This window comes from Coloeus monedula, assembly GCF_965178545.1.
Source record: "Coloeus monedula genome assembly, chromosome: 19".
NCBI classification, from domain to species: domain Eukaryota; kingdom Metazoa; phylum Chordata; class Aves; order Passeriformes; family Corvidae; genus Coloeus; species Coloeus monedula.
Window position 1 is genome coordinate 2,524,666 of NC_138799.1, and position 25,770 is coordinate 2,550,435.

A 25,770-nucleotide genomic window follows, 5' to 3' on the forward strand; every position below is an offset into this window, starting at 1 on the left:
ACGGACAGGCAGGTGGACAGCGCGGTCAGGCAAACACCAGCGTCTCGGAAAAGGCCTGCGGATTTCGGCTGCCAAAAGAGGCTGTCCCCGGGCAGCGGGGTGACCCACTGGGGCTGGAGAGCAGTCAGCACCGAGAGAAAAGCTAACGCAGATCTCCTCCCTGCCCTACGGGATAGACTCAGGGCATCCCTGCGCCCTCCGCGACAGCCTCTGGGGCACCCCCGCACCTCCCGGCACAGCCTCCGGGGCATTCCTGCATCTGTCTAGCTCAGGGACAACCTCCCGGCCATCCACGTAGCCCCTGGGACAGCCTCCCGAGGGGTTCCCGCATCCCCTGGTACATCCCTCCGAACATCCCCGCACTGCCCCATCACATCCCCCAGAGCGTTCCCGCATCCTCCGGGACACCTTCCCGGCCCCTCCCGCTCCCCCCGTAGGGGCTCGGCAGCGGTTTCCCAGCGGGGTCCGCCCGCCCGGGCCGGTCCGGGGGCGGCTTTGCCCCCCGCCTCCGCCGCGCCATTGGCCCCGCTGCCGGCAGCGCTCCGCCCCGCGCCCGGTGATGCCTCCGCCGAAGTTTTCCGCGGCGGGCTCCGCACGTGGGAGCCCCGCGTCGAGCCCCGGTACCGCTTCCCCGCCGACTCCGGAGCGGCAGCGGGGGCGGCTCCCCGCTCCCCCAAACCCGCCCCCCTGCCCCCGGCGGGGGATGCCCCCCTGAAGCGCCGCTGCGGCGTGGCCCCCGCGCCGGGGATGCGGCAGCGCGCAGCCCCCCGGCACCGCGGAGCGCAGCGCGGAGGGGCCGCGCCGGGGGGCGGCCGCGGAGCATGGCCAGGGCGCCCGGCCGCCGTCTCGGGGTAGCATGGCCGTGAGCGCGGCGGCCGCCCCCGCCGCCGAGCCGCTGCCCCGCAGCATCTTCAAGAAGTTCCTGGTGATGCTCTGCTCCCTGCTCATGTCCCTCTACGTCTTCTACTGCCTGGCTGACCGCTGCCAGACGCTGCCCGGACCCATCATCGCCGCCGGCGCCGCATCAGAGGAGGACGAGGGCGGCGGCGGCGAGTTCCTGGGCGGCTCGGCCGAGCTGCCCCCCTGGCAGGCGGCGGCGGCGCGGCGCAAGCGGCTCCTGCAGCGGCTCAAGCAGCGGCGGCGGCGGCAGGAGGCGGCGCCGGGCGCGGAGGTGCCGGCCGGGGGCGGCGGGAGCCGGGCCGGCGGCTCGGGCGGCGGGGGCGGCGCGGCGGGCACGGCCGGCACCCTGGCTCTGCTGCTGGGCGAGGGCAGCAAGCGGCTGCCGCAGGCCATCATCATCGGCGTGAAGAAGGGGGGGACGCGGGCGCTGCTGGAGTTCCTGCGGGTGCACCCCGACGTGCGCGCCGTCGGCGCCGAGCCTCACTTCTTCGACCGCAACTACGAGCGCGGACTCGCCTGGTACAGGTACGGGACGGGCGGCGGGACGCGGCCGGGGCCGGGATGCAGCGGTGGCCGAGCCGCCAGTGCCCCCCGCTGGCCGCTGCTCCCGGCAGCCCCGTCTGCGCTCCCCAAACCTCCCGCCGATCCTTTTCTCACCCACCCCGCCAGCCCCTGTCTTCGTTCCTCCGTTCATCGAGCACTCTTTCCCCCGAGCCCCTCGCTCCACCCGTTCTTCCCGTCCCTGCTCCCAAATCCTCCAGCCCTCCTCTCCCCGCATCCCCCCTCCCTCCCGGCTCCCCGACCCTCCTCTCCCCCTGCCCAGCGCACCCCCAGCCCTCCCGCAGCCCGGGGGTGGGTGACACACACAAAGGGAGAAGCGGTGGGTGCCCCACTGGCCTGAGGACTGCGCGGGGATGCTGAGGCAGAGCTAAACCCCGCCACGAGAAGCACAGGCCCCCAATAATCTTTATTTTTCTCGGCGTGGGGGGCTCTTTGCAAAACCTGTGGCTGAGCCCTGACTCTCAGCCGAGCCACCCCGCAGCCCCGGCTGCCTCCCCATCGGATCGTCACCTCCCGCAGCTCCCAGCCCAGCGCTGCAGCCGCTAGAAGCCACTTTCCTGTAGCCAGTGTGGACAAAAACCCCCGCCCCTATTTCCCACGTAAATATTTCAGCATCCCGGTAATAACTAAGCGAAAATGTCGGTTCCAGGAGCATACCCCACACGCTCACCTTGCCTAGGAAATACTAGCAAAAGGTAAACGGGGTGGTTCTTTCAGTGAATTAGTGTTTTGTTGAACAAGCCAGTAAATGTTAAAGCCAAGAGGGTTCTCACTGAAGTTGTTCAGGTCCTTTTTTGTTGTGTGTTTTAAAGTTGGTAGAGCAGTGTCCTTCCGGCAGATTCCTATGGGAGGGCTTGGTTAGGGTGAGAGTGAAACTGCTGTCTTGCGAAGTGTGTCTCGTGTTTGTGGCTTTCTTGAATGAACGAGCAAACAGGAGAGGGTTTTGGGTACCCCTGGAGCTTTTTTTCCTCTCGTGTTAAGACCAGCTATTAGCAGAGAGAAGAGGATTTTGGCTCGGCTTGTGGTGACAGTATTGAAATGTGGAGTAGGGTAGTACTGACAGTCCGAGTGTTTATGTAAAAGTCTTAACACGTGGAAGGGATGAGCTTCCTTGTGTGTCTGCCAATGTCAGAAACACGCTGGGTTTCTGCAGGCTGCAAAGTGTGGGTTCTCTGAGAAGAAAGATCTCCTTTTGTGTGGGCTGAAGCTGTCTACAAAATTGTATTTTTAGTCTGCGCTTATCCAGTTTCCACATGCTGACCCTGTAGCAGAAAGGAAACGTTAAAAATGAATCTGAAAAACCTCAAGAACTCTAATCAAGTCTTGACTTTGAAAAATAAACACATGGCTGTGGGGTGGCATCTACTGAAATTTATGGTGGATATGCAGAAAAGCTCATTTATCAAAGATGCTCTCGAAGCTTTGAGGAGCAGATGGCAGTGGGATAGACCTGCTTCTGGAAGCGGTCCCTGAGCGAGGAGTGCAGACCTAGACAGAGGAGGAGCCACAGGCATTTAGGGCATAGTACAGTCCGGGGTGTCGGGGATTTAATTTTCCAGAGGTTTGGTCTTGATCTTGCAGCTCTTATTCATTGGACGTGCTGTCCCGTGTGCTGTTTGTGTAATCATTATGTTTTAGCAGTTGGCACATGAGCTCTCCCATTAATTGCTGCAGTTTGTTTGTTCTGGTATTTGATGTACTGAGTTTCTTTCTTCTTTTTTTTTTTTCCTTTTTTTTTTTTTTTTATTAGCCCTGTGGAGGCTGAGGTACAGTGAATTCTTTGTATGGGATTATTCCTTTGAGACCTAATCTTGCTGGCGTTGCTTGTATGAGTAATCTTTGCTAACACACGGAGCCCCAGCGCGATGGCAGAGCTGCGGTGCCAGCATTGCTGGTCACCAGTTACCAGCCTCTTACAAATACTCATTTAAAAACCTACCTGTCTCTCCCCATGGCTCCTTGTAATCTTTGATGAGGGTTCAGTGCTGGGGAAATGGCCAGATGTTTGCCAGAGGTCCCGATTCCTTATCTTTGGCATCAGAGGCTTAGGTTTCATGTGCGCTGCTGTTTCCCAGCAGTCAGACTAAACAGCGTCATTACAAGGTATAAACACTTGGGTTTGTTTTCAGCGCCCGCAGGAAGCCGGCACAGGCAGCCGGCGCTCTGGCCCAGGGAACAAAAAGCTGGTGGCTGTTGCAGAAATTGAAGAGGCAGCCAGCCTTTGTAGCTGGTGCTGTTGTCACTGGGTCACAGAGGCGGCTCTCACAAGGACGCTGCACCAGCCCGGGTGCCTGTGGGGTTTTGGCCATGAGGAGAGCCCTGGTTCCCCCTGGAAACAGAAGAGAGTGGGGGAACAGGCTGAGCTGTGGCTGTAGCAGTGGGATGATGCTCCCGGAGCAGCCAGTCAGAGATACCTGTAGAGACAGTGGCTCGTGAGGCACGGGCTTGGTGACATGCGGGGTCACCTGCTGGGGTGCCACGGGCTTGGTGACGTGTGGGTCACCTGCTGGGGTGCCACCCAGTGCGTGGAAACATCACCCAGTAAATCAAACGGGGTAATGGTGTACCTCCCACAGCCTGAGCTGTGCCTGGGTAAGGGACAGCTGTCCCCCCGAGAAGCTGACTTTGTAAAAACCATCTGTGGGATTTAATTTGGTGAGTGTGACACCTCTGTGTGGGCCCATGTGTGGGTTGAATATCAAGGGGAGTTGTGTGCCGAAAGGAGCTTTTTCTGTTTTGGGTTTGAGTCCCCTCAACCAGTGGGGACAAAAGGAGGGAGGGGGCAGCCCACAATGCGGGCATTGACTTCAGAGATCACTGCTCCAGCCCTGAACCAGGCTATTGAGCTAACAGAGTTCAATAGCAGGTGAGCTTGGGCTCTAATAGAGTTCAACTGCCATCCCCCACCCCAGTACAGCCCGGGGAAAACTCCCAAGAATAGGGACTGAGCCAGTCATGTAAAAAAAAAAAAGCCTGGATTAAAAGAAAATATCTGTGTTTGCGGGTGATACTGCGAATCTGGCTCTTTCCCTCTGATCCTTTGTTAGTCTCGCGCTGATTGAGCTGCCTGTTGGAATGCCATTATACTGTCAGTCACCCCAGGAACATTTATTTCATATGTTTTAATCTCTCTGCCTCTGCAGCTCCAGTGCCACTTTCACTAGAGTGAAGCCGAGTTAATGTCATTAGATTACATCTGATCCAGGGGAAGATGAAAGATAATTCAAAGTTACTCCGTCAGGTTGGGAGTTTAAGTATCCCTCCTCCTCAATGCTTCCAGAGCTGGGGAGTTCTGACTCCTAATTAATGTCCTCTTGGGATTTTTATCCAAGGCTTTTTTTTCCTTGCTTCTTTGTCATCTAGGCAACCACTGATACTTCTGAGTCAAAGGGAACAGAGAACAACATCTCAGTTGCTGAAGAGGTCTGGGATGGAGGTAAAGGAGGATTGTTGGGAGGGGACATGCTCACAGCAGCTGTGAGCAGCTGCATCCCACCTCGTGCTGTGTCCCATCCTCTGTGCCTCAAATCAGGGTGTAATCAGAGCCCTGGGGATGGGGGAGTCAGGCTGCTCCTCTAGTAGGGGCTTTGAGGTCATTGTAATCCAGCCGTGTTTTCTGTGAGTGAGTGTGGGAGGGAGGGTGGGAGTGCCTGTGGATGATGTTGGGGGACATCAGGGCAGTGAATACAGTTTATAGAAGGTGGAGCAGGACGGGGTGGCCTTCAGGAGGAAAGACCTTGTTGCAAACTCCCCTGTGTGAGGGAGCTGCTGGGGCAGTAGTTGCCTTTTAGTGATCCTCCCCCCACCTTTCTTGCGCCGTCCTTGCTGCTTCTGCGAGAAACACCAGCTCTTTGTGTTCAGGGTGTGCCCAGCCCAGAACATGGCTTGTGTTACTGGACATTGAGTTTAAACCAGTTTGGGCTTTCCACTCCCTGCTGCATGCCTGCCTCCATGTAGGAAGGTCTGGTTTAGCAGTTCCTTCTCCTTGTCCTGGGAACATCTCATCTCCCAAACACATTTGAATTACTAATATCATCAAGCACAGCCTGCAGCGGTTTCTCTGGAAATTGCAGCCTTGGACAGCCCCATGGTGAAGAGGATCAAGGTCCTTGTTTATTTATTAGCTGTGTAATCAAACACCTCCTGTACTGAGATCACAGGGCCAGGTACTGTATAAAAAGGGAACAAAAGGTGGTCTTGGCCCCAAAGTGCAGATAATTCACTGTAAACAACAGGTGGAGATGGCACAGACAGTGGAGAGTGTGTGTGTTGGTTGGGCAGCATGGGTCTCCTGGCAAGGAGTCCCTGGAGATGGAGGATGAGGTGGGTCTGTGGGTGGCTGAGGGGACCCTTCTTTGCTGGGAAAAAACAAGGGAGAAAAGGAGCTGGAAATGCTGGAGAAATCAGGGCTGGAGTCATTGAGTCTGTATAAGACAGTAACTGGTTCTGGTGCTCACGTGTGTTGCTGCTGCCTTTGTGTGCAATCTGGACGTGGATACTCCAAGGATTTTCAGTAGAGATCTGAAGCAGTCTGGGAGTTGGCACCCGGCTGCTGGGGCGATGTCCTGGTGTGCCTCAGTTTGGCCGTGTGTGAAGGGGAAGGGAAGTGACTGCCCTGTGCTGCAGGGATGGAAGCAGCAGGGCTATGATGTGACACCTCTCTCCAACACAGACACGAGGAGTTATATGGGCTCTGATGGGCTGTGCTGTGGGTTGAATAACACCCAAAGCAGGTGAACCCCACCAGAGCTGCTGGCAGAACAGCTGTAGCCTTGACACAGCTTTGACTGGCTGTCCTCTTGCACCTGGATGGACTGTCCAGGGATGGCAACATCTCCCTGCAGAGACCTGGGGCTGGGCTCTTTCCCCTCTTACTCCTTCAATAGGGTTGTTATTATTTTTTTGATGGTTCTTTCAAGCATTTTGTATCTCTACACATCCCTTCTGTTTTCTGTTAATGGACAAGTTCATACCCGGGGTTTGTATCTGCTCCTGATGTTGGAGTGAGCTCCTGAGCTGGTGTATTAGGAGAAGTCAACCACATTCCTATCAGAAAGCATCAAAATAAATACTTAAGGTTTTATTGGACTCTTCTTTCCAGATGCTGTGGTCTGCACAGGGATAAACTGGGGAGGTTCAGAAGTCTGTAGACCCATCCTCCTCTTCAGTACTGCGTCACACCCTGATCCTGGAGAGAACAGCACCTTTCTCACCCACCTTGTGGCTCTGCCTTGGTCCGAGATGTTTGGAAGTAGAGCTCTCCTGGCCCTGTCTGCTGGTGCTGAGCAATTGTGAAAATACGGCCTTGGCTGTCCAAGATGTTGTCAGTAAAATTCTCGGAGCCGGCTCTCGTGGAGAGCAGCTCAAAGCTCCAGCTGGCTGGGGTGAGAGCTCATGTATGGCAAAAACTGGGACAAACTTTTAAAGAAGCAGCAGATTCACCTGTTTTAACCGCTAGGGTTGGATTTTGTGAGTCTCCATCTCTGCACGTAGCCTGTCCTGCTGCCGTGGCTCTGCTGCCCTTGTGGGGACTCCTGGGAGTCATTATATCGAGTCTGGGGTCCAGGGCCGTGCTCTGGCCACACCATCACCACCAGGATGTCTTTCCCACAGCCCAGCTTGGATTTCACCCTGACCTTTTGAAGTTTATAATAGGAGCAGTTAGGTCTGGGGAGGGGGAAGGGAGCTGGTGCATCTCCAAAGAGTTCAGAGCAAAGAACCGGTGATCAGAAAAGCTGAGAATAACCCCCCGTGAGCCCCCTCTGTGACGCAGGCATTGAAACTCCTGAGCTGCTAATTATGCCTTTTTTCCCCTGGAGAATTCGGAGGTAACCCAAACCGCTTTCACAGGGAAACAGCAGATGCTGGCGAGGGGCAGCAGGGGCGGGTGTTGTGGCCATAAATCTTTGCAAATTCTCATTACATGCAGGTATTATGGGAGGGAAGTGAATTAGGCTGCAGTTAAATTTGTGTTGCTGGGGTTGGATACCCGGGTCTTACCCTGTTACAGAGCCCCAAGTGGGGCAGTGGGGGTGTCCATGCAAGGTCTGGGGCCATGCCAGGGACCGTGACAGTGGCTGGTGTTTCTGCCTTTCTCCTGCATAACCCACCTCCTGGGGAAATTCACTTTTTCGTGGTTTGGAGTTAAACATGTTCAGCTCCAAACCGCGCCCACCTGAGCCCTGTGCCAGGAGCTACGTGAGCAGGATGGTGCCTGCAGTGAGAGTATAAATACACTTGCTCGAGGAAGTGAATTATTCCTGGCATTTCTTCCATTGAATAATGTGATTCTGCAGGAGGAAATTTTTCAGTGAAAGAAATCGCTGGTTCCCTCTGTGCGTGGCAAGACCATCCTTCTTGCTTCCTGGAAGTGAGGAGATGCGTTATGTGCTCTTTCTGTTGCAACACCATCTGTTGCAGAGATATGAAGTTCCCTGCTCAAACTCCCCCAGGCTGCTGGGTATGTCTCTGGTGGGAGAGAGAGGAGAAACTTCTCATTGCTGCCCCAGGGGAGCTTTGGAAGCCTCGTGTGGTTGTTTTCCCCATGGCCGAGCAGCTGTGCCCAAGCATCGTGTGAGAAAATCCCACTGGGGCGATTCCAGGCATCTGGGCACCTTTCTTGCACCAGCCCCTGCAGTTCATGGATGCCAGCACAGCAGCTTCAGCGGGATGGGATCCTGCCTGGCTCCCAACTCTACCCCTTGACTCCAGTTGCTGAGCACAGCTGGTGGCTGCAAGCTGGGATATTAACAGTTGGATTTCTTTCCACAACCACGCCTCCTACATCGTCCCCTGGGGAGAGATGTTCAGGTTCAAGTGCAACATCATGATGGGAAGCTGGCTGTTTATTTACTTAATTATTTCTCTCTCTAGTGGGGTCCTTTTTTTTTTTGCTAAAAATTCCTAAAATCCAGGCTGATTTGTTCTGCCATTGCCCGTTGGAAGAGGGCTCCCCCCCATAAACCATGCTGTCTGGGGAAGCCTTTTATGGAAAATCACCAGATCAATAGTTTTGCCTTCTGTGTTTTTCCATGAGTGGCTCTGTGTGCTCACATCTGCAGCTTTCGGCTCTCAGTGTTGCATTCTGTCATTTCACTTCTGCCTTCGTGGTCTTGTTTTGTAACACAGAGCACCTTTTGACATTATTTAAACACTTCTGCACTGTCTGAACGGGACTGCTTGGGAAGCCTGATTCTGGGGAGAAATCCCAAGCATTGGCTCAGTAGAAGAAGTGGGGAAACATCTGGATTTCCCACCTGGGTGGTGCTCTGTGTCCTGGCTCCTCCAGCAAAGAGTTGGCAAGTGAAAGGCTGGAGATGTTGTGCCAAGGAGGTGCCTGGCTCAGCTGAGATACCCAAAAGGCCCTGCACATCAGTGACCCCCACAGTGCTGATGTGCTTCAAGCCCCTGTAGCTTGCCAGCTGGATTTGCTGCTTTTCCCATTTTGCAGCTGGACTTCAGCTCCAGAGTTGTTGCCTCAGTCGGAAACCTGCTCCTTAAATCTCTTTGGTTTCCAGCATTGCTGGACTCCAGGTTGTGCCTTGCCAAGTTTTGTTTTAAGCCTCAATAAGAAGATGTTGGGAGGTGTCTGGGTCTTCAGGTGCATCAAGACACAGCTTACCCCTGCTCCTGGGGGACCTGTGCCCACGACAAGGTCCCCAGGCCTGGATGGGGGAAGCAATTAGTGGGTGCAATTAGTATTGTGCCATCAACGTGCTGTGATTTGCATTGGTAGAACTGGTGGTGGCGGGAGGAGCCTGGGTGATGTGCCAGAGACACAAGGGAGGGAGATCTCCCTTCTGTGAGACACAGGCACTGGGTCAGTGGCCTCATCTGAGGTGTTCCTCAGTGCCCAAAGCCTTGCTGGTAGAAAATGTTGGCAAAGCCATGGCACAGCTCATCCCACCCCCTGTGTCTGGCAGCTGATCCCTGGGTTAGCATTGGTGGGATGGAGGATGCTCCACTCTACTGATGGGGAAAAGAGGCAGAAAAGCACCCAGAGCCTGTGGCAAAGTAAGACTGAGCACATGGGACCTCTTGGCATGTGTTCAGCTAGTGTTGATCTCCCCTAACCGTGGTGAGGAGGGAGCTTGGATGGTACAAGCATCGACCATGGGCGTCCAATGTGTGCTGAGCTTCCCCTGGCACCAGCCACATCCTCTGGCTTGCTCCTCAACCTGTTGCTTGTGCTGAAGGTCAGGAAAAGTTCCCCTGACTCCTCTCACAAGGGTTGAGGGTGCTAACTCCCCCATGGTCTAACTTCCATCTCAGGTACTTCTGATCTCTGCCCCTAAAAATGAACTCCACCGTTTTGATTGGCTCTGGTGGTCTTTGTTCCCTGTCCATGGACCTGCTGCTGGGCACCACACTGCTGGCAGAGCCCCACCACAGGGCTTGGGGTGCTTGGCTTTTGATTGCTGCCAAGTGGTTGCTCTGAAAGACAGTTTGGGTTTTTTCCATGCAAAAGCTGCGTGTCCCAGCAAGGCGTAAAGTGAACGCTGTGCAATAATCCCGTCCTCTTGCACTGCTGAACTCTGCTGTGTGAGTACGAATATTTGCCCATAAATGTTTGCTTGGTATTCAGCATTCTTGTGTGGCAAAGGTTGTTACTGCCTTCATCACCTCTGAAGGAGGATAAAAACACAAAAGGCAAATCTCATTGCCTGCAGCAAGCAGAGCACAGGCAGTGACACGCAGAGCTGGGCCAGAGGAGCGTGGTTTGGGGTTGACAGCTGGCACAGCCACCTCCTGTGCAGGGCTTGGGGAGCCCTGGCTTCTTCTGCATGTTCATTCCATGGGTCCAGAAGCCTCTGGGAGGAGATTTCATGGCGTGGTTACGAAGGCAGCAGCTGTCCCTCCTACCCCTCTCATGTCTCCATCTGTGCTATCAGCAACAGGTTGGAAAGAAGCAGAATTAGAATGAGAATATGTATTTCTCATACAGTGTGAGATTAAGTTGTGAAACTGGCTGCCACAGGAGGTTTTTAGCTAAAAGAGTCTAAAAAGGGCTCTGGAAGTGCTTGGCAAAGAGCAGTGCATCAGGAGCTGCTCAGTGTGATGGACCAGAAGCAAAATCCAGCTGAGTCCAGCTGAGGGGAGGGACCCAGCGGTGTGCTCCTGCTGCTGGCAGGAATTAGCTTGTGGATCGCCACGGGGTGACCCAGGGAGGCTCATCTTCCCATAACTGTTACTGGGGGGAGCTTTGGTTGGTGTTATTTGGTTAAAACTTCAGCTGGTGTACAGGGATGAAATTTCCCGGTGGCACCACGTGGCTGGTGGTTCGTAGTGCACTTTGCACCATGGTCTGGGTAATTTGGGTAGAAATGACCATCAAACCCCTGCTCCCTGTCAGCTCTTGTGCTGCCTGGAGGTCATTAGCCCAACTCCTCTGCCCCGTGCAAACCTGCCTGGGTTTAAGGGCTGCCAGAGGTTTCTGAGCAAGCACAAAAAAGCCCCGAAACACTGCATGGGTGGCTGTGAATGGCTGAGAGTCAATGTGTGTCCCACAAAACACCAAATGTTCCTTGTCCTGCTGCTCAGCTGGACGCTCCTTAGGACTAGAGATGGGATTTTGTTGGGCACCTGCAGAGAAAGAGGTCCAGGGCACAGCATGGGCATTGCCATGACCTGGACAGCATGTTCTGTGTCGTGTCCAGGGCAGCTGAGGAGGCTTTGGGACACACGCAGCTGGCTGGTGGTGAGCAAGGGCCTGAGGAACTCACAAAACACTGAGCTGGTTGCTAAAGGTGCAGCTGGGAGAGCTGGGACTGGGTTTGCTGCAGCCAGTGAGCACCATGATCTGTCCCTCCAGCATTGCCCTCCCCGGCTTGTATTTGCTCTGATGCAGAAGGTGCCCAGAGGCTTGGACATGGGAGTCACATCGGATTGAAATCTTGTTTCTGCATGCCCAGGGTGTGATCCCCGATCAGCCCAGCACAGGCCCCCAGAGCTCAGCCCCAGAGCTGCCTTTGTCACAGGTCGCGATGCTGCTCTGCCTGCTCCTGGCCCTGCCACCCGCCCTCCCCACACTGGCAGATCCTCTTGAACGGCCTCTGGAAGAATTCAGTGGGACATGCAAGCAATTCGAGAGGCCGAGGCAGGGGAAGGACTCCCCAGCCTGACCCAGATGCCGCACACAGCCGTTAATTGAGTTTGACCACTGTCAGTGCCCCGGGTCGGGGTCAGCCCTGGGCAGCACAGCCTGGCCCCGGCGCCGGAGCTGCTTTGTTTGGTGTTGGACAGGTTGAGCTCTGCCCTGACCACACAGGGGGCCGTGGCCCCCTGTCACATCCTGGGGACCCGCTGTCCCCACAGCACCGTGTGGCGGGGTCAGCAGGATGAGCTGAGCTGCGCCTTTGGAGGGGGCTGCGCCGTGCAGTTTGCAGCTTCATCTGCTCGAGGCTTCCTAATTGTGCTCGAGTTTGTTTGGCTGAGTTACAGCAAACCACTGGGTCACAGCTGATGCTGGGGTGTGTCCCTGCTCTTGGTGCTCCCGTCTCTGCTGTCAGGCTGTTCAGGGGGCTTTTAGGGAGTAAATAGCTTTCTGCTATTCGGGGGGCTTTAAGAGAGGAACACCCAGCATTCGTTGCCCTCCCTTGCAGGCTGCCCCAAAAAGGAGGTGGAAGGAGGAATTTGGTGCTTCCTCATTACCTCCTGCCTCTTCTGGACCGTGTGGCAGTGCAGCATCTCACTGGAGCCGGGCACCAGCATTGCCCACAGTTTCTTGCAGCAGGAGGAGCCGTGGGCTTGATTTATCCTTCAGGACCCACCACTGCTCCCAAGCCAAATGTAAAACCTCTAGATACTTTGGTGTATGAGAAATATGCTATCACAGCACTGGAATTTCAAAATATTATTTATTTTGGGACAATATAATCATCTCCCCAGCATGTGCTGCTGCTGCTTCCTCAGCAATGTCCCAGCCGTGCTCTCACTTGGAAGCTGCCTGGGCTCAGTCATGTTATAGCCCTGAGAAGGTAGATGGGAAAGACATCAGGGGTGGTGACTGCAAAGAAAGAATGTGGATGTGTTTCCTCTGGAGTAAATCTGTCTTAAAATTATGAGTGACTCTGGATTTTAAGCCCTGAAAGTAGTGTTTGGTTTTGTTGGTCAAATAGAGCAGCTGGTGTGAGCCCACACCGAGGTGAAGGAGCCCAAGGTGGGGCAACCTGCAGAGCTGTGCTCAACCCTGGCTGCTTGCAGGGTTTTCTTGGCCATCACCCCCTGGGGTCATGTGGGGGTGAGTGGCTGGAGGAGTCTGGACCCAGACCCGTGGGTCAGAGAGGCCCAGTTATTTCCTGGTGATTTTCCTGCTGGAGGGGAGTTTAAGCCAACATGGCAGATACAGATCTACCTGCACCCCCAGCTTTGGAGCAAAGTGAGGGCAGGGACAGTGGGGACATCCCCCGAGCCCTTCACACTCTCTGCAGAAGGACTTTCAGGCACAAGCCCATGGGTCACCCTGACATCGCTGACTCAGCCATGGGCCCTTCCCTCAGCAGAGATTTCCAGGAATGCCGTCCGTAACATCTCCCACCAGGCAAATCATGGCCATCATATGGTTAGGGAAAAATTGGATTTACCCTGTAATCTAATCAATGTTAAATAACAGTAATTCTAACTGCGAGCTCCATGTTTAAAGTGCTGTTGGTCTCTGGGGTTCATTGGAGTTATTTAATCTAATGAAATCCCCATTACTGTCTCACGAGGGTGCACCATGGGGATGTCTTTCCTAGGAAGAAAAGCAATGGTTAAAGAATTGGCAGCCAGGGACAAATACCCAGTAGGGGAAAGGGGCTGAATGCAGTAGGTTGAGGGTTTCCCGTGGCAGGAACTTGGAGCACTTTGGCTGCGTGGTTCCAGTGGTGACTGTCATTGCTCAGGATGTGGGGGTGGTGAGCACATGCCCAGGTTCCTCCCGTCACCTCCCCAGGCAGGCTGTACCACACTGGTGCCACCTTTTCCCTTTTCCTGGCCCAGACAGGAGTTAGGCCTCTTCACCCATCTCAGTACTCTACCCAGCATCACGCTTGCTGTGCTTCCTGCAGTGGGTTGTTCTCAGCACTGGCTCTCCCTGTGCTGGTTCTGGCTGTGTTGGCCACTGGGCTTTCACAGAATCAGAGAATCAATGGTTTGGGTTGGAAGGGATCTTACAGACCATCTTATTCCAACCCCCTGCCATGGGCAGGGACACCTTCCACTAGCCCACGTTGCTCCAAGCCCCATCCAACCTGACCTTGACCACTTCCAGGGATTTAAGATGCTTTCCCCCAAACCTGCTGTATGTTTTCCATTTGCATTAAGCACTTTTTCCTAATCTGCTTTATAGACAGAGATAGGACCTCTTCCAGGTCACATTGCCCACGCTGGCTTTGTGACACTCTCTAAGCCTTCAGTCGATGACATCACAGCAGAGTCAAGCCGAGCCTATTGCACCAGTTGCTTTCCTGCAGGCTGAGCTTATTGTATTCAAATATCTTGGAACTGTATCAGCAGAAGGCAGGGACTCTGCTGCTGTCAAATACCAGCAGGGCAGCATCCTGTGTACTGGAGGAGTGTTCCTTCCCCTGTAGTGCCTGCTCCAGTTTCCCATTATTACTTCTTTAATAAGACTGATACTTACTCTGCATCGCTCATTTGCTGCTAAAATTGGAACCATTAGAGCAGTAAGTGACAATTACCTTTTGAGCAGTGTGGGGCAGGAGCCCAGCATGGTGCTGCCCCAAAGGAGGGGGATCAAACCTGCCTTTCGGGAGTAAATTCCTGTCTCACTCTGGAGCATCTTTCTAGGGACAGTTGGGATGACTGTCAGGGTGTCCAGCATCCTCTAGAGGAAGGATTGCACCCATAGGTGCTGGGAGAGGACACATCTGGCTCAATGTCTGTGGATGATGAGGATGAGGGGTTGTGGCTCCATGCTGCTATCTTGGGACATCTCTGAGCAGGCCATCCCCAAGGAGCAGCTTCTTTCCTCGAAAACCATCTCCGTGCTGAAAAAAAAAAAAAAAAAATCAAAAAGGAGCATGTCTGGTAATTTAATCATGTTAAGTGCTCCTAAAATCACATCTGCGCTGCACAGCAGCGTGCCAGAGGTCTCTGGAGGAGCAGATGTGGCAGGACCTGCAGGTTTAGGTGCAGAGAGACGGGCCAAAGGAGGGATTTCTGGAGGAGGGAGGGCGGGACATGCCCCATCCTTCGTGACCACAGCCGGGCAAGCACTGCAGGACCAGCTCTTGCCTGCTGAGAGGTGGCACTCTGTCCTCATGGGTGAGCCTGGCAGGGTCCCCTCGGGTGGCGTGGGAGCACAGGCCAGGCTGGGTGTGCTAACGAGGAGGTCGGGAGCCGCGGGTCCCCGCGGGCAGCGCGGCGGCGACAGCCGGGATGTCTGTGTTCATTATGCACATCCCTTTCACGCCGCCTTCATTATTCGCCTGCTATCTAGTGTCATTAAGATATCAAGTTCATTTAGGTACATCCACATTGGCAGTTTAATTATGTCTGGGTACTACTCTGTATTTTATTCATGGAGTATCTGGGGGCGGTTGTCAAACACAAGACCAGGAGATAAAGGTTGGGTGGCTGCAGAATGCTAATGTCCTGCTGGTTCCCCTTTGACAAATACACATGCCAGTTATTACCAAACTGATTATTTCATTCATTAACACCACATACATCAGCTCCCTTCAGCCGGTATTATTGTATACATTCATCTTTTCATAAACAATTACCTGACAAAGTTGAGAAAGGCAAGTATTGGGGAATTAATGCTCTGCTGGGAAGTTGCTGGTGTGGGTTGGTAACAAGGTGCTGGGGGTGTGTAGAACGCTCCGTTAGCGTGATGGCTTCATTAATCAAATTAGGGACAATAGCATGTCACATGTGTGCCATGTTTCCCAACAACCCGCTTGCATTGTGGCGGGGGCTCAGCGGACGGGGCCCCCTGACCAGTGTGTGGTGATGAGGTGAAGGAAATGAAATCCAAGGGACCCAGTGGGAAGGCTTGGAAAGCAGCCGGACCATGCTCTGCATTTCTCATTATTAGCATTTTTAGTCGTATTATTGTCATTATTGTGATGAGGAATATTTGCATGAAGACAGGTTCTTTGTTTATTGCTTCTGTCTTTTTTCCAGCTTCCCAGTGCTGGTTTTTTGGAGCTGGAACCCTCTGCAATAGGATTAGAAATGGACATAGGAATGATTAGGACATCATGAGCATGTAAGCAGCTGGGGAACAAAGCCTCTGCCGTGTCTTCTTTCTACAGTTTTTGGCTGCAAAACGCTGGTGACAGAAAACAAAAATAGCAGGGAGATGTGAGCAGTGAAGAGCAACCAAAGTCATGAAATAAGTGATTCCTGCAGCTTTCTTAGAGATGGTGGTGAGACCCACCAGGAAGGACTGGGGATGCTGCTTGCCCAGATGGAGATGATTCACAGCATCCTCCAGCTCGTTATGTCCAGCACAATCAGACCTGGAGCTGCTCCCAGCGATCCCCTTGAACACACAGCCCACATAGTTTCAGTGTGGTGTCTTTCTTGAAATACTTTGTACCCTCAAGTGTTTCCCTGGGCAGACTTGCTCCCTCCGACGTGGAGAAGGAGCAGCTGCAGGAGGCCACCAATACAGCCAGAATCAATTCAGCTTTTCACTCAAGCAGACACGCTCGGAAAGTAATGCTTCAGGGGTCACACCGCTGCACTGCTCCAGCGCAGGATTTGCAAACTAAATAAAGGATCTGAGTGAGTTTTAAGTGCCTAACTCCCTTAGGCCCCTTTGGAAAAAACCCCACTGGAATAACTAAGAAGCTTTCGCTGTGCGTTTGCAGAAACATTAATCCTCCTTGCTATGTCAAGTCTCTTTGATCACACTTCAAAATCTTCATCTCCAGGGGTCCTGTCTGGGCTTTCCAAAGTGGCTTAAGAGCAGAAGACCTGGGCTCCCAAGACTCAGAATCCTTTTCCAAATGCCTCTGTGGCTCTCCACGTTGGAATGGAGAGATCACACCGTGCCAGGGGTCCCAGTGGTCCCTGTTATCTGCAAGGTGAGACCCCACCACGGGGTGATGGGTGACTGTCATGGTGGGCCGTGGTGTCGGCAGAGGTTTGAAATCCCTGCTGATGTAAAGAGTATCAGCGTGGGCTTAGCCAGTTCTTCCTGTGTTTCCTTACGTATTCCCAGGGAACTGTGATGGAGGAGGAAGCACACTCGGGCTGGGTTTTCTCTTTGGGATGCTGAGAAATGAATGGTGAGGGAGGGTTGGTCTTAATAAGCAGGCCAGCCCTGGAAAAGGAGAGGCTGGGAGTCATCTTCAGGAGCTGATCTGAAGCATCCAGCCCACTCCAGTTCAGTGCTGAGTGAGGAAAAGGAGTGTTTATTGACCTGGATCCAAATGACTCAGGTTGACTTATGAACCAGAGGCCACTAATTGGGGTTTTTACATCCATCCATGTTCTGGAGAACATTTCATCTTCCTTTCCTTTTTCTTTCTTTTTCCTTTTCACATTTTTGAGCTGTATTCACTCTGAACAACCTTGCTGTCACACTAATGCCCACGCCTCGGCCTCCACGTCCCTTCCTTGGGACATGAAGGTGAGCATGGCACAAACCTACAGACCAGCTAGAGCTGAGCTGGCTGCTGTATCATTTACTCATGAAATTTAGATCTGCTGCAAACTAAAACTCCTGAAATCTGTCAGATGACTCCGATACTGGATTAGACAGTGATGCATTCCCTGGGAGAAGGTGGAAGTGCTGAGCACAGGGAAGAGCTGCTGCTGCATTATCTTGTGAGTAGGGGCTAAACTCCCTGCCTTGACTGTGGGGCTGGAGAGACCAGCATCCATCTCTGTGAAGCTTCCTCAGCACTGGCCCTTGTCAGAACTTGCAAATTAGGCCAGGAAGGATCTTCTTAAGCTTTCTATTTCCTGGAGACTTTTGCCCTCTTTTCACTTGACTGCTTTGCTCCAGGAATGAAAGTACGGAGCCCTTTCCCAGCCATTAAAGTTTCATTTAGCAAAAGGACAAAGAATTGGCACAGGAAGGATGAAGAATCACTGCAAGAGTAAAGTTGTATGACTCTATATATTTTAGATCATAGCCTGAGGTCAGGCTCCCTTTTTCGTAACACAGACAGAGGGTTTTTTGGCCACGCAGCAGGAGGAGATGTGTAGTGATACATAAAGAAGTCACTTCTCAGCATAATGGGAGGAACAACCTCTGTTCTCAGCAGCGAGGTCCTTTGAGGTGTCTGGCTCTTCCATAAAACTCTCTGCACGCACAGACACACACACAGACCTACACACACCACCTCCAGCAGTACAGGGCATGTCACAGGAATTTCCAGAGCTTTATAATAATCTCTGCTGAACTGTCTAGGACTCCACAGCAATGTCTTGGAGGACAGATCCTTTTACCTCTGCAGAGAAGGGAGAAAATCCATCTCTTTGCTCCCCAAACCCCGGCAGCCAGTTCATAATCTCCAGAGACACAAGGGTGTCCAGAACTCCGCAGGTGTGGCTGTACAGCCCGGTGGGTCCCAGCCTGCTGCACCCACTGCCTGTTTCCAATATTATTTCCCTACCTCCAGCTTCAGCTGCTTTAATTTAGCCAGTTTAGTCCCTGCACTCACTAGGTCCTGATTTTCAGTCTCTGAGATTTGGCGGCATTTCTTCAGAGGGAAGGGGAATGAAGGAGCACTGTTTTTTCACGGATCACCTCCGTTTAGTGGTTTTTCTGTGTCCTTCCAATTTCCAGACAGTATTTTATTCCCCTTTACATTGCCTGCAGCTTCTCAACCACCACCCCTCTCTCCAGCACCAGTTCCCATCCTAACTCCTCTCCCATCCTTCTCTTCTTCTGTGGGAGGAGCACATGCACTGCAGTGAGTGTGCGTGGCTGTACTTGCACCTAGGAAGAACGAGGCAGGCATGGAAAATGAGCAAATTGCATTATATATTGCAGGCAGTAGCGTGGCTCCCAGGGGACAGAGATAATACAGTGAGAGACAAAGGAACAATAGACTTTGCTGGCCTGAGCCCTCACTTGATTGTGGCCTTTCTGGAATTATTCCTGACTTCTTCTGCCTGAGTGGTGAATCGAGCTCCAGAGCTGATAAGGGATCAGGATGTGGACAGAGGCATCCCCCAGCACCAGGGAGGGGGATGATTTATGGCAGGGATTTTTGTGGTTTGTCTTCTGGGCGATTTTGTCCAGAGAACTGATGGTTTGGGTTCCCTTTTATTTACTGGTGGGGGCAGATGTGCGGTTGGCAGTGGGAGGGAAGCAGTGGAGATTCCCTGAGTTTTGGGTCAGAAAGAGGCATTGGGATGAACCTGCTGGCATCAGCCACACAGGGTGTGTGTCCCCAGGCCACCCCTGAGTTAGAGGTGCTGGCAGGACACAACAGGGCTGGTGGTCCATGGGTTTGCAGGACACTGAGCTGTCCCTGTGATGGGGGTGGCTCTCCTCAGCAGCCTAGGTGGTGAGAAGCTGTGCAAATCAAAGCTCCACCAGCTTTTGGAAAAATCCTATCTGGGATGTTTGCCTGGGGGCTCCCCAAGGTCCCTCTACAGAGACAGCCAAGGCTTTGAGATGTGCTTTGGACTTCTCTCTTCTCTCTTCTCCTCTTCTCTTCTCTTCTCTTCTCTTCTCTCTTCTCTTCTCTTCTCTTCTCTTCTCTTCTCTTCTCTTCTCTTCTCTTCTCTTCTCTTCTCTTCTCTTCTCTTCTCTTCTCTTCTCTTCTCTTCTCTTCTCTTCTCTTCTCTTCTCTTCTCTTCTCTTCTCTTCTCTTCTCTTCTCTTCTCTTCTCTCCTCTCCTCTCCTCTCCTCTCCTCTCCTCTCCTCTCCTCTCCTCTCCTCTCCTCTCCTCTCCTCTCCTCTCCTCTCCTCTCCTCTCCTCTCCTCTCCTCTCCTCTCCTCTCCTCTCCTCTCCTCTCCTCTCCTCTCCTCTCCTCTCCTCTCCTCTCCTCTCCTCTCCTCTCCTCTCCTCTCCTCTCCTCTCCTCTCCTCTTCTCTCCTCTCCTTTTTCCTCTCCTTTTTCCTTTTGATCTTTTTCTTTCCCTCTTTCCCATCTTTATTCCTCTCTTCTGCTTTTTCTGTCTGTCTTTTCTTCCCACCTTTCTGAGACGTAAGCAAATTCCAGGAAGGCATCAGTTGTCTTTAACACCCAAAGGAAAAATCGAAGGGAAGGGTTCAATTACTCGCATGAAAAATGAGTCTCCTAACGGAGGTCTATCCATTTGCTAGTTGTGCTTGTTTTAAAACTGAATTATAGAGACTGCACATTTTTCCAGAGACAAATGCATTAATTTTTCTCAAAACAGACAAGAGAGAAGCAGAGGGAAAATAAGATAATAAGAGTTTCCACAGTGATTTATATGCCTTTGTGAAAAATAATGGGGGCAGACAGCAGCGTGCTCCCGTGGATGGGAGGAAGGGGCAGGGGGGGTGGCAGGGACAACTGCAAGGAAAACTGCCAGAAGTCCAAGTATGATTGTTGGTTTTAGATGATATAAGATCACTTTATGTCTCTGACTGGCTTGAAAAATCTCTTTTTCTCTCTCTCTCTATATACACATATAAAATATAGACCATACGATGCACTTAGAGCCAGCACAGACTATAGTGTTTATACAGGAAAGGATTGTGTTTCTGGCCGACCTCTCCCCAGCCCTCCTTCTTCTGACAAAGGATAAACTGGGACCTTTAGAAAACAAAGTGGTGGCTGCAATTTTTAACAGATTTGCTCTTGTATATATTTATACAGGGCAGGGGAGCCCTTCCCCAGGGCCGTCTGCCTGTGCCTGTGGGCAGAAACCGGGGGGGTTGAGTTTATTTTTTTTTTATCTGTTCACTTTGGTTTGATTTATATGGTAAAAGAGATATTTTTATTATAGTGCACAGTAAATTGGGTTTCTTTATTGCTCATGAGAGCTGTTTTCCAAAATTGGACTATTTATGTAGCACACTGATTGCAATGTATTTCTGATCTCGATGTCTAACTGTAGGGAATAAAAAAAAAAAATTACACTGAATCAGAAGGTTTTTTAAGAAAACCTGCAGCTTCTCTTGAAATAAGATGGAATGGGTAGCTTTTTCTCGAGGCAAAGATGTGGCACTCAGCAGCTCCCAGGAAATCATCTTGGTTTGGTGACTAAAGGCTTTTGGTGGGAACTGGAGACTCTGGAAGGTTTTGAAGCGGTTTTGTGGTTTGTCCATTGGTGTAATCCGCAGGAAGCACATCCAGGAGGCCAAAGGCCACCAGGGCTGTGGTACCTCCACTGATGTTTCTCTCCAATTATAGGAGTGATTCAATGAATTAATTCCCAATCGGTTTCCCAGCAGAAAATCCTGCAGCCTTCAGCTGGATGTGAGAGTGGAGGGGGGCTGGAAGTGCTGCTTTAAAGCAAAACTTAAAGCTGTTCCAGGGCAGATGGTTAATTGTGTAGTTCCATTTATTTGCCTAATGCAAATCATGTCCCGTTTGCCCACGGCACCAGGAGAACCAGATTCCTGTTTGTTTTGCTAAAAGCTGAGATTTCAGGGAATATTCTGCAGCTCCCACGTGAGCCTCCTGTTTGTGGTCCCAGAGAAGGATGACTGTGCCAGTTTGGCCAAATTTAGAAATATATCCTCTGAGAGAGGGCAGGTTACAAACCACCCTTCCCCCGCCAGGTTCGGGAAAAAAACCTTTTTCCTCGAAGGAAAGTGAAAGAGATAAAAACTGTTTATTTAACGAACACAGAGGAAAAGGATAATAATGCTAAATAATACAATCTCTCGCTGTGGAGAAAAAACCTGGGAAAATGTTAGAGTCCTCCCTTTGGTCCTCCTCCTTTGAGCTGGGATGGGGTGGGCCCCCTCCTCCAGGGGCCGGGGCCCTCGGTGGAGAACAGTCCCAACGTGTGTTCTGATGTTGAAAACAATCCAGCAGAGAAAGGGAAAAGTCTGAAATTCCGGGAAAAAAACGAAGTTCAGTTCTGTGGAGGGGAAGAAAACCTGAAAGCTGGCTGAACAAGCAAGCAGGGTGCTTCTCCGCTCCTCTCCCCCAGCAGCAGAACGCAGAAGCCAAAAAAAAAAAAGCAGAGAACGAGAGTGTGTTATCTCTGTCTGTGTCCTTGAGGGGTTTTTTTTTCTCTCTCTGCTCAGGCTCAGTTTAAAAGCATAGGAAGGTACATATACTAACTTCTGGGCATAGTGCAGTGCTGGGGAATACAACATCAAGTCACCCCAAGACTTGCACAGAGGACAAACAGTGGCTCCCATGGAAAGGGGCTGGGATGGGGATAAGCTGCCAGCGCCGTGTTGGTTTGCAGGATTCAGCCTCTCATCCTCATGGCTCCAGACCTGAGAAGGTGCTTTAGCATCCTCTTCTCCCATTCCCAAACCAGGCACCAGGAAGGGTCTGTGGGGCTGGATTCTGCCTGCCTTGGGCCAGGAGGGTGTTTCTCAGGGAACTTCCCAACTTCCCAAAAGGGCCTAATTGATGCCTGTAGAGATTTTTCACAGATTCATGGCTTTTCAAAGGAGAAATTTGCATATTAATAAGAAGCTGTTCAGACTGATTGGCTTAATGTGTTTGGGGTAAGTATAATTAAATGTCAAGGGAAATATATCATGAAGTAATGAAGCTGGAGTTAATTTATCAAAAACCGAATCCTGAAGAGGAAAACACTTCCAATAACAAACAGTTCTTTAACCTTCCTCCTTAAGATGATTTGCTTAGTCAGGGCTGGAATGTGTGGTCTTGGAGATCCTTGAGTGAGAGAGACATGAGATGGTTTTTGGTTTGGGGGTGGAGGTTTTTCCATATTCCCCCAGTTGTAGACCCTTCTGTCCTGGCTGAGCCCATCAAGAAGGTTCCCCTGGGTCCAGGTGGGGGAAGGGACAGTCCTGGTCCCTCCCAAGACCAGCAGCAGCACCTGGGAGGTTGTCTGGGAGGTTGTACCCATGTAAGACTTCAGGGGTGCCCTTAGGGAGGAAGAATGAGATTGAGATTTATTTGTATCAGGTGCTGGGCCATTTGTACCCATTTTTTTCTCATCCCACAGTTTTTACTCTTTAAACTTTAGAACATGTGCCATCTCCTGCTCTAATCACATACTAGCTGGGCATAAACCCCAGCCCACACCAGCACATCTTTAAAACAAACACAAATTGCAATGCAGGTGCTGAAACTGGATGGTTTAAGAGGTAACTGAGGAAGGTGAGGTCCAGGCTGAAGGCTGTGCTGATCCTTGTCAAGGCTGTGACTCCTGGCATCCTTCTGTGTGATGGAAAGAGGCTGTGAGCTCCCACTCCATGGTGCAGACATGCAAGGGACAAACAGGCAAGGACTTCCCAGCAAAACTCTGCTTTAGGTGAGTGCTGGGTTCCTGGGATTCATGTCCAGCCATGTCCTCTGCTGTCCTCTTCCAGCAGTGACTGACCCTCGTGTGTGGTGGGATGGCAAAAGGGAGCTCTTGACTTGCACTTGCAAGGGAGAAGGGCAGGCTGCAAGGGTGTGAAAGGATCCTGTCCATTGCCTCAGCTGGAAAATCCTCCTTTGGCAGAGGATGACACAGAGGGGAGTCAGCAGGTTGTAGAGTGATGACAGAATCAGAGCCACAGGATGGTTTAGGAGCACTAAAGATCATCCTGTTCTAAACCCTTGCCATGGGTCACCTTCCACTATCCCAAGCCCTGTCCAACCTGGCCCTGGACACTTCCAGGGATCCAGGGGCAGGCACAGCTTCTCTGAGCACCCTGTGCCAGGGCCTCCCCACACTCACAGGGAAGAATTCCTTCCCAATATCCCATCCAGCCCTGCCCTCTGGCCGTTTGAAGCCATTCCCTGTGTCCTGTTCCTCCATCCCTTGTCCTCAGTCCCTCTCCAGCTCTGCTGGAGCCCCTTTAGGCCCTGCAAGGGGCTCTGAGCTCTCCCTGGGGCCTTCTCCTCTCCAGGTGAGCACCCCCAGCTCTCCCAGCCTGGCTCCAGAGCAGAGGGGCTCCAGCTCTTAGAGCATCTCGTGGCCTCCTCTGCACTCGCTCCTCCAGCACCTCCACGTCCTTCTGCTGTTGAGGACCTGAGAGCTGGAGGCAGCTCTGTGGGTGGGGTTGCACTGAGCAGAGCAGGCTCCCCGGACCTGCTGCTCACGTGCTGGTGATGTAGCCCAGGACACAGATGGTTTCTGGGCTGCAGATGCTGAGTCATGTCAGCCTCTCGTCCCTCAGTGACAGTGGCATCTGTAGAAGAGAGCAGGAGTGTCTACTTTCATTAAGAGGCACCACAGTTACAATAAAGCAGCACCAAAAAGTCAACAGAGCCAACCACCAGAAGCCTGAATTTACCCAAGCAAATCTGGCTGGGAAATAAAGAATCACTTTTCATTTGGGAACTACATTGGAAATACGATGAAATCACTGTGAGCTTGATTTTCTCCCTTGTGAGAATCAGCTGGTGCTGCAAGAATTTGGCAGATGGCTCATGCCTTATGTGTGGAGCTCTGCCTGCTGCTGGGGTTCAGCTGTCACTGGGAGAGGTACATGGTGCTGGAGAGACCAGAGGTGGCGAGTGTTGGGTCCAGGTCTGATGGGGACAGGCAGAGTTTGCTCTGCCCCACTCACTGGAGCTGCTGGGAGTGCTGTGAGAGGAGCTTAAAGGGTTCAAGAGCTCATGGCCAGCCCCAGGGGAAGCACTGCAGAGATGACTGATGAACCCAGCCACAACCCCAGCCCTGGTAGAGAAAGATCCTTTAGAAGATGCCTGGTGGTGTCTCCATGCCCATACTAAGGATGGACACATGTTGAAGGGGCTGTGACCAAGAGCCCTGGGGCTCTTCATCTGTTCCTGGTAGGCAGAGGGCTGGGATTTATCAGCAGTTAGCCATTGGAAAGAAAACAACTACAAAACGCCCCTTTTCCAAACCCCAGCTGGTCAGCCCAGAGGAGGTGGTGCTGCCACCTGTGATTGCCTCAGCTCTGATGAGTTTCTTGTTCCAGCAGAGAAAATCAATGGCTTGCACAGCTAATGACATCAGGGAGTTTCTGCTTGTCAATAGCACTTAGGCACTGGAGGTCTCCAGATGTGCTTTCCAGCACCGTGGGTTTTTGGGAACCTCTTGGCACGCTTTCCTCTCCCAGCCTGGTCACGGGATGCTGGGACATCGGGATCACTTCTCAGCACAAGGAACCAGGAGGCCCCTGGGCACCTGCCTGAGCACAGGGCTCCCCACTACCTGCTGCCCTCAAAGCAGCAGCTCGGCCCGTCAATAATTAATCAGAGCAATTAGACAGAGGGTTTGCGTGCTGTAATTAGCTGTGAGCCACGCAACCTCCATCCCCGGGAGGGCAGTGAGGCAGGAGCTGAGCACGGGATGCCCAGCAGGGGCACGGGGCTGGTGAGCAGAGCCCCCTCCTCGCGTGCAGATGCTCCCCTCACTCCGCAGCCAGGGGAGCTGACCTGAGGGGGAGCTGACACGAAGTCACCCTGTGCATGCTCTGTGGGGTCTCCTGGGGGTGAGTGAACCCCTTATCTTGGGGACACCGCTGCTTGCTGCCGGCTTGGCTGCCCTGCCCTTGGCCCGGGGTTGTTGTGGCTCCTCCTGACCATGGTCACAGCCTGAGGTCCAGGAGGAATCTTCACCTCTGGAGTTATCAGCAACACCCCCGTGCAAGCTGCATTCTCCACGGCATTCCTTAGGTGGGTTTCCCAGCTCCTCAGGAAGGGTCAAGGTTTCCTGGCTGTGACCTCGGGACAGGGTGGTACCAGCTGTTACCTCCCTCAGTGCTTGCACTGGGAGCTCGGTGTCCCAGTCCATTTTGGAGGCAGTGAGATTCCTGGAGTGCATTTATTTCAACCGCTGAGGTGGTTAAACCCAGTGGTGAAGGGAGTGGAGGTGCCCTTGGCACTTGGTGTGCAGCTGGGAGGGTCTGCTGAGGACCCCTGGCACAGCCCTTGGGTGGACACCTGTGCCAGGATGTCCATGTGGTGGGCACACGGGTGCTGGATGGGCATGGCTGCCTGCCCTGTCCCACTGTCACCCCTGTCCTACTGCGTGGGCTGGATTTGGGGTGGCACCGCTGGCCGTGGTCAGTGCTGGGCGTTCGGATGTGGCCAGAGGGCTGCAGTTGAGGTGGAGGTTTGCACCCGTGTCAGGCTGTTGGTCAGACCTAAACTTCAGAGGGAGCTTAACTGGAAGGAGCGGAGGGAGGGACAGGAAGGCAGCTTTGCTGAGATGCTGCTTGACAGATACAGCGTGGAAACAGCTGCTGCTGGCTGCAGACGTGATGAGATACATAAATACTGAGCCTTGCTCAAACAAACGCCGGCGTGC

The 25,770-nt window shown here is 52.7% G+C and overlaps 1 protein-coding gene across 1 annotated transcript in view; it reads left to right on the forward strand.

The window, feature by feature from the left end:
- Positions 1–856: 856 nt before the first annotated feature.
- Positions 857–25,770, forward strand: part of LOC309580125 (heparan sulfate glucosamine 3-O-sulfotransferase 3A1-like) — a gene marked incomplete at both ends in the record, with an annotated part of 29,289 nt that continues 4,375 nt past the window's right edge. The window contains one exon of the mRNA XM_082293902.1: positions 857–1,425. Within this exon, the coding sequence (XP_082150028.1) occupies positions 857–1,425 (569 nt within the window). The remainder of the gene's footprint in view (positions 1,426–25,770) is intronic.